The 13994-nt window shown below is 24.6% G+C and overlaps 1 protein-coding gene across 5 annotated transcripts in view; it reads left to right on the top strand.

The window, feature by feature from the left end:
- The window catches only part of LOC100168134 (testicular acid phosphatase homolog), a 14559-nt gene extending 1191 nt beyond the window's left edge, over positions 1-13368 (top strand). Inside the window, exons 2-9 of one of the 5 annotated variants that reach the window (XR_003839042.1) lie at positions 563-808; positions 1601-1795; positions 3505-3628; positions 4864-5075; positions 5300-5471; positions 5850-5942; positions 11001-11065; positions 13099-13368. Coding sequence is in view for 2 of the 5 variants with exons in the window: in XM_029487308.1 (XP_029343168.1) it covers positions 563-808; positions 1601-1795; positions 3505-3628; positions 4864-5075; positions 5300-5471; positions 5850-5942; positions 11001-11005 (1047 nt within the window). In the remaining 3 variants the exon portion in view is untranslated. Of the gene's footprint in view, positions 1-562; positions 809-1600; positions 1796-3504; positions 3629-4863; positions 5076-5299; positions 5472-5849; positions 5943-11000; positions 11260-11717; positions 11955-13098 lie in introns of those variants that run through there. The other 4 variants (XR_003839043.1, XR_003839044.1, XM_029487308.1 and 1 more) reach the window with 4 other exon arrangements.
- The last annotated feature ends 626 nt before the right edge of the window (positions 13369-13994 follow it).

The following is a 13994-nucleotide window of genomic DNA, read 5'->3' as shown; positions in this document are numbered from 1 at the left end:
TGAAGAAATAGAAGAATTTACGTAGCATGTTATTTAAATAATTTATATGACTTTCCCATTTAAATCTATCATCAATAATTATCCCTAAATATTTTATTTCCTGTACTTTTTCTAGTATAATACATTTAGGATCACAAACTGTATTTGTAGTTTTATTACATTTTAAAGAATGTACTATTAGGTTATTTTGTATTAATGTATTTGACGGTTGCTGTATAAAACAAATATATTTTGATTTCATAAGATTTAATTTTAATTTATTTTTACAGAACCAAGCATAAACAGTATTTAAAATTTTATTAGCTTCATTGTATAGTTTATCAACAGTTAATTCCGATAGTAGAATAGCTGTATCATCAGCGAAGCTTAATAATTCTGTATTATGATTTATTTTCAATTTTAGCAGATCGTTTATAAATATGATAAATAATAAGGGACCTAGAACATTATATAAGTTAAATACATAATAAAAATATTTATATAGTATAGGTACACGTCGTTTCGTGCATTATCGTCGACTTTAAAACGACGGACTTGTGGGGTCATGTTTTTTACTTTTTAGTCTGGAATAGAAAAGCAATTTAAACTGGGAAAATGGTTGAGAAAACGGTACAGTGAATGGTTGCCGGAAGTGTATTCTGCAGAAGACGTTTATGTGCGGAGCTCTGACTACGATCGGACCATAATGAGTGCCCAAGCTAATCTAGCCGGTTTGTATCCTCTCGTGGGACCTAGGGATTGGAACATGGAACCTGGAAAGCACATTCAACTAGTTCCAATACACACTGTGCCAAAGTCCATGGATAACGTACGTATAATATCGTACACAGTGGTTTGGGCGCGTGTTTGTTTTATCAGAACGAATTCATATAATGTTCTCGAAATAAATGTCTTATTGATTTGTTTATTTTTACGCATATTATATTAAAATAATATATTGTAACGCGGAATTAGTTATTTAAAACGAAAAAAAAAGGATAAGCTAGAAAAAGTCACGTATTCATAATTTGCGCTGAGCAAGTAAAACACCGAGAGATTCAAACAATATAATATACAGCTGAGAAATTAGTTATAGGCTAGCTTTCAAGACGGATGCTTAGAGTGCTTTTAGTTTTTTTAATGTCTTTTTTTCGCAAGTAGACAGACTGACGCATTGAGGTCATGACTCATGACGTAATATTCAATTTGTCGTGAAAACGTACGTTTTTTCATCTATTCAGCTCGGTTTCGTGTGACGACACTAAAGTTCATTCGGATTTCGGATAGTAATAAACTCAAAATAATTGAGTTCACGTAGAAAATATCGAATAGTAGATAGGTATGAGTGTATGACATGTCTATTTGTTTGTATTAAGCATTTGACATTTCATATAAATATTTTGAGGTCCGATACTTTTAAAAATGAGTATGCATTTCGTTTTCGATTTAATTGATATATTTGTTACCTAGATTACCTATCTATCTAGGCATTAAAGTGTTATACAAAAACAAAACGATGCTTGTGTATAAATGTATGTTTGATGTTTTGATTCATTTTTTAATCATTTGTCTTATAATATTAAAATTTGATCATAATGCGTTTGTATTGAATCTCCTTTAGTTACTGTTAATGTCAGAGTCATGTCCACTCTATTCACAGGAGTTGGATAAGGTAGTAAACGATTTCGAGGTACAAAAATTTTACGCTCAGTTTAGTTCGGCGTTAAAATATATGGAAAAAAATAGCAACCTTGAAATGGGTAAAAAAACGGTCATCAAATCTACTACGTTGCTATATGATGCACTTCTCGTAGAGGTAAATACTAAACATATAACATTATACATTAGTAAATTATATGAATATTGTAAATTGTATGTTTTTGAATTCATAATTATTGTATTATACATACTAACTGATCCATCATATCCATTTAATGCGTTAAGCAATTTTGTTAATAGATTTTAGCATTTTTTTTATAATTTGACATTTTATTATGACGATAAATTTTATTTTATATTTTTGGGTGAAATTAAAATATTTCACCATTTATTTTTTATTTCAGTGCTTTATAATGTAATTATTATTAATTTATAACGACAGCTGTACACATACATTTTTGTATTTAATATTTTCATATTTTATGTTTATAAATGATCAGTTGTTGTATTTTATTGATCATCATTCAACCATTTTAAACTTAATAAGTTGGTAGTTAGGTATAGGTACATATATTTTTGTAACTTCGTTTTATATTTAAAAATAAACATAGACATGTTGAAAAATTAAATACTTCCTATGTAGGTACTGAAAATAAAACTAATTAAAATTATTTTTTAATATAGAAGTGCAATTATTATTAAAATATTATGTTTTTAATTTTTGTATAAATAAATAATAATAGTAACTTATGATTTAAAAGGGAAGATTATTTACGGTGATACTGTGACCTTATATACGATCAATGTTTTATTTTCAAAATAAAAAATATACACCAGGTGATTCTTTTATCATGAACCAATAACTATTTAAAAAAGTATTAGTTTTAAAAAAAAAATGTACATGGTTTCTACATGCTAGTCGTTAAAAACAACATTAAAAAAAATATATATATTTTTCAATATGTTTTATCCTTATTATTTTTAGAGTATTTTACTTTTTTGAATGATAACATACAGTTTTAATTTTACATTTCAAAGCAGAATATTATTTCTTACTATTTCGATATACAAAAATCGAATTTAAGAAGAGTAGTTTATGAGCTATAAACTTTAAATACTTATAACTCATAAACTACTAGTCCTTAATTCGATTTTCATGTATAGAAAGACTTAAATATATTCTGTTTTGAAATGTAAAATTAAAACTGTATGTTTTCATTGAAAAAGGAAAAACTTAAAAATTTCAGCAAGATTATTTAATATTAAAATTTAAAAATATTATTAAAAAAAAAACATTTTTATTAAAAAATTATATTAATTTTAATATAATATTTGAAAAACGTTAATATATTTTGAAACAATATGAGTGTCTTAGTGTTCATTGAATCACCCGGTATTTATAATTTATATCTGGAATATTTAAATTACGTACCTATTTGAAATAATAGCCATGTCCATATATTTAATAAAGTAGCCTATAGTTTCCGTTAAGCATTAATTGTATACTGTATTGCTATCTTATGTAATGGGTTCGTCCCGTATTGAAAAATAAAATAAATACTACTACATTTTTATTATTTGATAAAAAATATATGAATCATTTTGGATTACTATAATATTACTAAGGCCGTTATTTAATTAGTGTTTATTTTATCTATTTGAATATATTCTAATTACTGATTATTTCTTAAAAAAGTACATCTAATTTGGGATTTATAGTATATAAGTAAATTTTAACAGAAAATAATTTTATAATTTTTTTTTACTTTGTATATTTTGCGTAGGTAGTTACAAATACATTACAATACATAAATTGTTAATTTTTTTATACATATAACTTAACGAATAGATAATTTGATTTTATAGTCACAGTTCAACTACATATTACCGAAGTGGACTAAAAGTATATTTCCTGAACCATTATTGACAATAGCTAAAGAAAATGAAGAATTGGCGACACACACTAATACTTTGAAAAGATTAAAAACTGGCAAGTGATTTTATAAATTATTATTATAATTTTCGTTTCCCGGCAACCAATAATTATTATTATAATAGCTTCAAAACCCATGGCAACCATTTAAAAACAAAAATTTCCATTGGAAATCTCAAAATTCCTGTTTGAGCACCTCCCGGGGTTGGTTCTCTCCCTTTTTAAATTAGCCTATATTCTGCTCAGAGGTATAATCTATCTATATATATATATATAAATATCTGATCCCGTTCACTTCGTTGCCCATTAAAATTGCCAACTCTATATGAATAATAATTCATTTTATTTATTGAATATTTGTAACTATACATAACATAAGTAGCAGTCCATATATCATTAACGATAAATAATAACAATATTATTTTTGACCCTGTAAAATGTAAAAAATCGGAATGAAATTCCAGTAAACCCATGTATAATATTTAAATATGTAGTATAATAGTACCTAACACGTGATAGTTAAATTTAGATGTGCGTACAATTTTTAAATTTTTTCAAAGAACTAAGCCAACTAAGAGGATCAAGGGGTTACACTTTACGATTAAAATGTTTAATTTTTTTTAAAACAAATACAAACTTGATCAACGTTCATTCTATTAGGTATTAATAATTTTAAAAAAATGTGTTCTTTATTTTTTAACATTATAAAAAAAAAGAATATTCCATATTTATTAAAATTAATTTACATTATGCGTATATTGAGATGTTATGGATTCTAAAGAATCTGTGTGGTCTTCAGCCATTTTCGTAAATGCTTTTAGGATATTGATTTTATCAAATGCAAGCGGAATATCGAGTCATTTTTGTATGTGGTATAACGTATAAGGTTATGAATTTTTCACGGTATGGGCTGGTTATGTATTTTGCCCGGCATTGGGCCATATGCGGCAATGGAAACCATCGAAAAGAACCTTAATATAATATAAAAATATAAATTAAAATACGTGACCCAAGAATTGCCCAATTTATAGAATTAATTTCATGATGTATGTTTTAAATGTTATATATATAATGTACGTTATTTGTGTAACACTCATGTTGTCGAGAAAAAATGAATTGCCAATTAGCCAATTATCGACAAATGTTTATATAGGTACCTACTAGTTAAATTTTCAAAAAACAAACATTATGCAACAAAGTTTTAGAGTATATTTTATGAGTTGTGTTTGTTATATACTTATATATTATAACGGTTATAGTGATATTAGAATAAAGGTTTGGTTTGCATTCAGGTCCTTTACTTAACGAGGTTGTAACCCATATGTACGAAAAGAAAAATGGTACCCTGAGTCCTAACAGAATGCTTTGGGTTTATTCAGCTCATGATACTACTATGGTTAATTTACTCAACGCTTTTGAACTATACGAACATTTACTGGTGCCCTATGCAGCTGTCTTGATGATTGAACTTCGGTTAAACACTACAGGAAATTATGTTGTCACAGTGAGTTTTTGCACACATAAATATTAAGTATGTAGGTGATATATATAAAGTATAAATACATTTACGAATAAAGTACTTATATCATATATGTATAAATCAGTATATGAATTACGTTTTTTTTTTTTAATCGATTAACTAAACCAGAACTGCAGCATATGATATCATAATTTTTATATGATTTTATTTTAGTATTATTTTTTGGTTAATAATAATTTATATTTTAGATATCGTATCGAAACACAAGTAACCGTGAACCATATTTACTGCATGTACCTGGTTGCGATTCCGTCGCTTGCGAACTAGATATATTTATTGATGTTTTAAGACCATTAATATCAGTTGACTGGGATGTTGAGTGCAAATCTGATGTAGAAAATCATATTTTAACATTTTTCAGTGAGTCAAACATTTGTTTATTATTTTGTATTTCAAACTAAAGCTGTTAAAAATGTAATGGTTTATGTTTTAAAATGTAATTTATTAAAATAATTATTTTGATTACATCTAAAATGTAATCAAAAATAACCGTAGAACTTAAATTTATCAAAAAAAATATAGGAGATAAAATAACTAAATATTAAATATTATGTCGAAGTCTCGAACAAATTTATATTTATTTCAAATTAGGACTACCTATGCATTTATAATTATAATTATAATTTATTATTCGTGTGGTTTTTAGCACGTGTTCTGTATACGTTATACCGCAATAACTTATAGCTTATAAGTATTAGACACCCCATTATTTTAAAATTGTATTATTTTATTTTTCAGACATTATAACTATTATTGTAATAATATTGGTATCGTGTGTGATTGCTGGAAAAATATTATCCCTCTTTAAGAAAAAGTCAGGTTACCAAACATGTGAGTAATCAGAGCAGGTATTTCTTAATTCTTATTTATGTCGTTTTTATGATTGAATGTATTGTATTCAATAGTTGTTAAATATAATCTACTCTAACTAAACAAAATGAGAAATCTGAATAAATAACAATAAATAAAATAAATTAAAAACTATAAAAATGTAAGCCTCAAACATTCAAATATACAACAAATTGTCTTATGCTATATTTTTTTAATATATAAATTAATAGACAAAAAAAAATTGTTTTATAATTTAGCAATGTTTTGTCCAATCACGTTCATATTTTACGCTCTTATAATTTTGAAGACATGGTCAATGTGAATATGCGGTAGTCATTGATATTAATAAAAGGTTTTACCTACTTAAATAATAATTCTCTTGTCTATTAAACACTTCACACGAGATAAAATGCTGGCTTTATGCTTGTATGTCTGCCCTCGTGATCAATAGCGAACGTTTAATATTAGTAATAATAGTAATAATAATAATATCTCATACTACCTTAACCATACAAAACAAAATAATAAATATTATATATTATATATAACACACTGAAGAGGGAGAGGTTTAGTGATTATTATTATCCAATATAATTAAGTTAGAATAGCGTCCTATATATCAAGGGTAAAAAAACAGAAAAATAATATTTATATTGCACACATATTATAACAATTGTTTATTTAAATATGCACGGTACCTAACAAAAATAAATAATAAAATATTTATACAAATCTAGCAGTTAAATGAGGAGTATATACTAATATACTATATATACAGGGTGATTAACCAAGCATGAGCATCTCATTTTTTCTTCAATAATACAGTTATTCAAAATCAGATTTTTTGAATTTTCAAATATACATTAAGACCATATTTTCTAATTCTTGGGATTTTTTTTCTACTTAAAGAGTGTCCTGTGGAGATGCAAACTTTTGTTTTTTTCAAATGAGAATACCCCTATTCACTATAAATTATTTGTACGAATAGTTTTTGATATATTTAACTTTATATTCTAAGGATAAAAGGTCCATGCTTATTTGCAAATTGTTGTCATCAATAATAATATATCAGTATTAATAATTTGTAAAAATTGTCCAAGTATGATAAATACTAGATCCAATTTGACATCTATTTTATATTTATTAAAGGATTATTATTCTCAATATAAACATTTGAGTTATTAAGAAACTACTAAATTGAATTTTAAATTAGGTACATCGACAATTTCGAAAAAAATTATCCACCAAATAATTTACAGTAAAAAAGGAGTGTTATCATGCTGGGGGAATCACCCTGTATATACTGTATATGTTCATAATTTAATCACTTATATTCGTATATAAATTATGTCATGTGATGTTTCAATTAATTATTTCCAAATTAAAGATTTTATTGTTTACTCTAATATGGGAGAATACGATTTTTTTTTACATATAAATAATTTTTGGACGACTATATGAACGTCCCCTCTCCCCCCTCGGTGTTTGATGTATTCCAGTAATGAATAATAAAATAGTCTGAACAAGTCATATTAGTATCGTTCGAAAAATGTACCCCTACACTGGTAGAAAATTTGTCACATCATTTTTGTTGCATGTATAGCTTGATTTTCATTCGGCGTTAACTGTTATAATTTATAGTTCCTACTAAATGACAATTAATGTGATCATTATACACAATATACCTGCTATTTTTTTTATAATGTCTAGACATTATAAATAACATTAGATGCATTCATATATTTCCGGTAACAAAAATAAAAAATAAAAACAAAAACGCGTAATTAACATTTACATACAAAAAAAAATAAAAACAATCAATATAAAAACGACCACATTAATCACTATCATCACTATAGTATATTTATTAAATTCTAATCTTTTAAACTGATTTTATCACCTATAAAAGGTATATAATTATTTTGTATGGATATAATATTTAATTATAAATTTCAATAATCCATGCCCTGGTTTTAAAATGTGGGTTAAATAATAAGAATAATTACTAATTACTAATTAAACACAGCTGGTTGTGTTAATCTTTTAATAAATAGTAATTATTACTTCTTTAATGTCACTACAAATTATAACATTGTTATAAATTATAATGAAAGGCGTACAAAATATGAATGTATACCTAATTTAATTTAATTTAAAAAAAATATATATAATTAAATGAAATTGAAAAAGTAAAATATTGTCGTTACATTTTGATATATTTAAATATCGTAATTATTGTAAAACAAAAAAAGGTTATATTAATTATTATAATGATTATTATTTAGCTGGTTTTAGCTTTAGTTAATTAAAAATATAACCTTCAAAAATTAAAATACGGGTTAACTGTTATTAGTAAAGTACGTAAAAAACGTACTTTACTAATTAGTTTAAATTTAATAACATTTCCTTTAATATATATATTTTATGCGGAAATATTTGTATTTGAAGTTTATCGGGTAAATTCTAAATAACAAATATTTGACTAATTTACAGAATTACATTTATTACTTATATAATAATCTTAAGTAAATATAAATGCAATAATAGTCTTTAATTTGTAAATTAATTGTTAGTTAATTTATTGATGTTACAGTGTTAGGTGTATCTTTCATAATTTAAATTGATTACATTTGATATTATATTTATTAATGTTTAACTATGCAGGATTGTTTGGATTTAAATTTATATGTATCGCATAATTCTAACTTATTGATTACGTGTTTATAAATTGTATTTGTCTGAAAATCTATTATTCTATTAAACTATTTCAGCCTTATTTTCACATTTTAAACTATTGTCAAGTGAAATTTAAATGACATTCTAAAGAATTAAAAGTTCTTTTATAATTTCAAGCCTTAGCATAAACGACTTATAAAGTTACGTTACTTTTAACTATGTTATACTACGAGTTACTTTTAATTTACTAGTCAATTTTTTTCCCATGATATGTTGGTAGTAACTAATCACTAATATCAGTTAAATGTTAATTAATTATAATAGTCATATTAAGTCAATTGTTTTCCTAATATAAAACCCCTAGATCAATGTTATATTTTGTTTTGTACAAATTATTATTTTTATAGAAATAAAAAAATCAGAAATTGCGGTATTATGGTATACTTCAGCTTATATTATTATGCATAGGTAAATACTAAATTGTAGACTACCAAAGTGTTTAATGCACTATTCCCAGTCCCCAGATTTCAATAGGGATCAAAATAATGTACTTATATTAATACTGCTATATAAATGCCTATAGGAATGTACAATATCATTCAAACATATTCATTTTAAATTTCACAACGATAACACTACTAGATAATCCAGTTCGACATTTAAAGCAACGTTAATGGCGTGATCTAAATAAAAAATATCGTCACTATGAATTTTTGATTTTATGTTAAGTACAACTTATGAGGAATCTTCCTATTGGTTTTCGTGCGTCTTGGTTGATTATAAAATTTGTCATCTATGTTTATAGACAGTAGTGCAACTAGGGTGGGGATCTAGGGAGGGGCATACCCCCAAAAAATATTCCTTATTAATTTAGATATAAGCCGCCTATGGGTTATTTTAAATTAATAGTTTTATTAGGTGGGCTGTAGCCCCTCCACCCAGAATTTTGACCCTAATTGCGTCTATGTTTATTGGTAAAAATGTTTAAACATTTAACCTAAATAATAATTTATAACTTCAACTAGTTAATATTATTGGGGAGTCCTCCTTAGTCCATTCTTTTATTTATTCTGTCAAAAATAATGAAATTTTTTAATTATTATAATAATATATTTTTTCAGTTTTTGTGTAGTTATGTTTTCTTTCATCAAATTTGCTTATCCTGATTTGGCATAAAATATAAATACTCAGCTGAAAAATTAATGTATGAAATTGATTTTTAACGAAGTTGAGTTCCTCAAATATTTAACTTGTAGTTATTAGAAGTTTATACATTAAAAAAAAGTAACTTTTAACTTTAAACTCAAATAATATTTTTCTATAATAACGAAACATACCAGTTAAAAAAAAAATGTTTAAACTTTCGAAGTATATAGGTAGATGTATTAGGCAAATTAAATATTTCCAATGGTATGAATAGTGTGCATTATTAAATTTAATACTTTTATCGCATACTTTGGAACTTTACAGCGTCTTATATAGTTATATTAAATATATTATATTATATAGGTACCTATTATTTCTCGATAATTAATGAGAATTTGTGAATATGACCGGCATATAAAATACCATCTATGTTCACATAATATAAGTAATCACATTCTAATCGATAGAGGAGTTATATGATACTTTGAGAGCACCCCCGTGATACATACCCGAACATTTTTAGAACCAAAAGTTTATACTGACTAAATTAATTCCGTGTTATATTTAAAAAATTTTTATTATTTTGTTTCTTTATAAACTATTTGAAAAATAATATTAAAATATTTAACTAATTCACCAGGATTTATATATTGTAAGGTGTTTTGCTACAAGTGTAAACTTGTATATGTGCAGATGCATAACCAAATATTACCATACTATTACTTATAATAAATATATTATAGAAATACATTTTTATTAACTCTAAAAATTTTTTTTAGTAAATTAACAAAATGTTTAACAATATTATATTATTGTTTATTATCTTTCGAAAAATACATTACATTGACAAAAAATTATTGAAATCATGTACCTATAGAAACACGATTGGTGTGATTCAATGCAAAAGTTATGTCGGACGTTTTTTCACTCCCAATTATACAATCGTCGATAGAAAATATTATAATTAGATATTTCAATATTTGCATTTTAAAGGGCAATATTAAATTTGATATAAAACTTTTAAAATGATGAATTATTTCATTGTTTATTTTTCATTTATATTGGTGGAATACTGCTGAATAACTTAATTTATGACATTAACGTATACTTATTTCATCCTCGTGCCTAATCTAAACATTTTATGAAATCCTATTAAAATATTATAAGCTTATAAGCTTATTTATAAGCTTATAAATAAAAATAAATAGTACAACTAGTTATTATTTTATTTTTCAGTTTAAATTTGCCTTTTGGATCTATAACACATAAATCAAATAAATGCAACTTATGAACCGATTTATGTAAGTACCTATTTAGTTATAGTTTAGTTATTTTAGTTTATTTATTTAAGCTTTATGTCATGTAGTCATAAGTCATGTTATGATTTAATATTATTCATTACATTCAGTTGTTTTTTGGTGTATTAAAAGAAATGTTAACTATTTAGTTATTAAATTATTAAATTACGATGATATAACTTTTTTATAATTCTTAATACCGTTTTATTATTATTTACCCATTTATTTGTAACCGTAAAATTATATTACCGATAGTAAAAAATGATGGCAATAATAAATAAGTCAATTTATTCAAATTAGTCCAATGAATAAGAATAAACTTTCATAAGTACAATTTACAATTAAAAATCGAATCAATATAATTGAAGAGTGCTTATATATATTATTATTTATTATTATTTAAGTGTTATTTCTGTAGTACAATAAATCATTTTTACTATACCTTTTTTTTTCTTCTAAATTAAATAAATATATAATACGTATATATATATTATATTATATTATGTATTATATATTATGTATATAAGTATATATATGATAAGTATAATATGATATTATGATATTTCACTTTATAATTAAAATATTTTATAACTTTTTAAGTAGAATGTGATGAATCTTCTATAATACTCTTTTAAACATTTTTTTTTATGTATAGGGCAATCTTTTTAATAGTAAACATTCAATGAAGTTTTTAATAGTAAATGTTTAAAGTTTGTTTGGACAAGTTTTGCAGTGCATTACAAATTTCACAGGATACCACTGTTTGCTTCTTTATACATATGAATTTAACTTAAAACTCTTATAAATAAAAACGTAATGATATGATATTAAATAGAAAATTCACTTTTAAACATTGGAAATTATCTTTGTCTTACACTGTGAACAAATAATTTGTTATCTTTAGTTATTTTAGTTTTTATCTTATTTACTTCTGTGGATTCTTTTTTGAATATATTATATTCATTATTCGTATTGAATATTAATGTTTATAAATCACACGTGGAAATTATTTAGTAAGTAAATAAAGTAGGATTTCCTTCAAGTTAAAAAGTTATCGGGTGAAGACCATGATGGTTCTTTAGGCGCTACTGTCGGCAATTTAGATTGATTGCTTGCGTTTGTCAGACAGGTGGAAGCCATTCATTGCTAATTGACTACATTAAAATATTAGTTGATTAAATGAGAATATTGTGTCCCAATGAGTAGACACATTAATCAAATAATTCGCTCACACAGTAGGTACATCAGCAACAACAATAATATTCAATATTTCTAACAATATTCGAATTAATAATTTACATTTATTGTTTTACTATACAGTTAGCTGAACATATTTTTTAATTGAAAAGCATAATTATTGAATAGTTTGTAAAGCTGCATGTTTATGTTAGGTATAAATTCATCAAGTACAAATTAAACTGATTAAGAACAACATTTTAGAGCTATTAACATGACCTAGTTGCAGTTGACATAAAAAGGCTGTTAATTGTCTGACGAGTATTGTGCATACGAGTAGAATGTGACCAAAAATATTTATAAACAATCATTTTATCGTTCCATAGATGTTAATAATAATTTTACAGTCATCTGAATGATTTGTGAATAGTGTATCAACTTTAGAAATAGACACAAGGAGAAAATAGTTTTGTTAGTTGCAATTTTGTTTGTAAATTATCTGAAATTGCGTGCTATAATTTTACACGTAAAAATGATATACTGTGTATGTAATAGTCTAAATGTATTTTAACGACGACCATTTAAGTTGTAGTCAAACAATCTATATAATGTTAACAATAATTTTTGCAATTATATTCATACATAGTGAACAAAGTATTAGTAGAAAAAAAAATATTTTTCAGTTGACTTGAGCGTCAACACAATATTATTTATATACCTATTACATGTTTCTCTATCAGTTATTTTGTTTAAAATAATGTTTATCTTTATATATTATTCTTTAAATTAATTAGTTATGCGTAACTTAGCACGTAATTTAGAAAATAAATTATATATTTTAATATTTTAATGTTCCATAGGTGCCATATGTTTTCGTAGAAGTTATTTTTTTATTGTGACATTATCAAACCATCGTAGACCAATTTTAATTAAAAACACATGGTATGCTTGTAGTGGTATGTTCACTGTTAAAATTAATAATTTCATTCAAACTTCAATTTATAAGTGTCATCAATGGGTGGCTGCTTTTATCAAGATATTCATGTATTTTGTTTTTATATTTTAGCTAATACTCTTATTGTACCCACGAGGTACAGATTGTGTATGTAATAATAATAAAGAAAAAAAAATAAAAAATTTCATTCCAGAATTGTTATTGACTAATACATTTATATATTTAATAGAATCTACGGTACTGCAAATTATTATGGTCCAATAGAAAATTGTTGTTACCTATTTCATTAGAATTTAGAGCTGAATTTTAAAAATTATTAATTTGTTCTAATTCTTATATGGTAGGTATCTTAGGTAATGTTTTGCATTTATATTATTACCTAATTTATATACTAATACTATACATGTTTGTCGTTGGACATTGCATTATTATAATGGCTATTTGGACACAATTGAATCATAGTACATTGATGAAAGATATATAGACTTATTGCATGTTTTATACCAATTATAATATTATATAAGCAAATGGGTAGGTTATAGTGTATATGTCTACTATGTTCAATGTTTTTATACGGTTACATTAATTGTTGTCGCTGAATTTCCGTTTATGTGCACACATTTAATTACTTTAACACGTTAAAGTCAACATAAAAATGTTAATTATTTTTATTATTTATATTTTTTATCACACAATTCAAATCAATTCAATAGGTACCTACAGTTTTTACTGTTAGATAAGTCGGTAAATGTATCTCTATATATAAAAGTATATGCATGATGTATCTCTAGTGTGCTATAA

This window comes from Acyrthosiphon pisum, chromosome A1 (assembly GCF_005508785.2).
Source record: "Acyrthosiphon pisum isolate AL4f chromosome A1, pea_aphid_22Mar2018_4r6ur, whole genome shotgun sequence".
In the NCBI taxonomy this organism is placed as follows: Eukaryota; Metazoa; Arthropoda; class Insecta; order Hemiptera; family Aphididae; genus Acyrthosiphon; species Acyrthosiphon pisum.
This window is presented reverse-complemented; position numbering and strand designations above follow the sequence as displayed.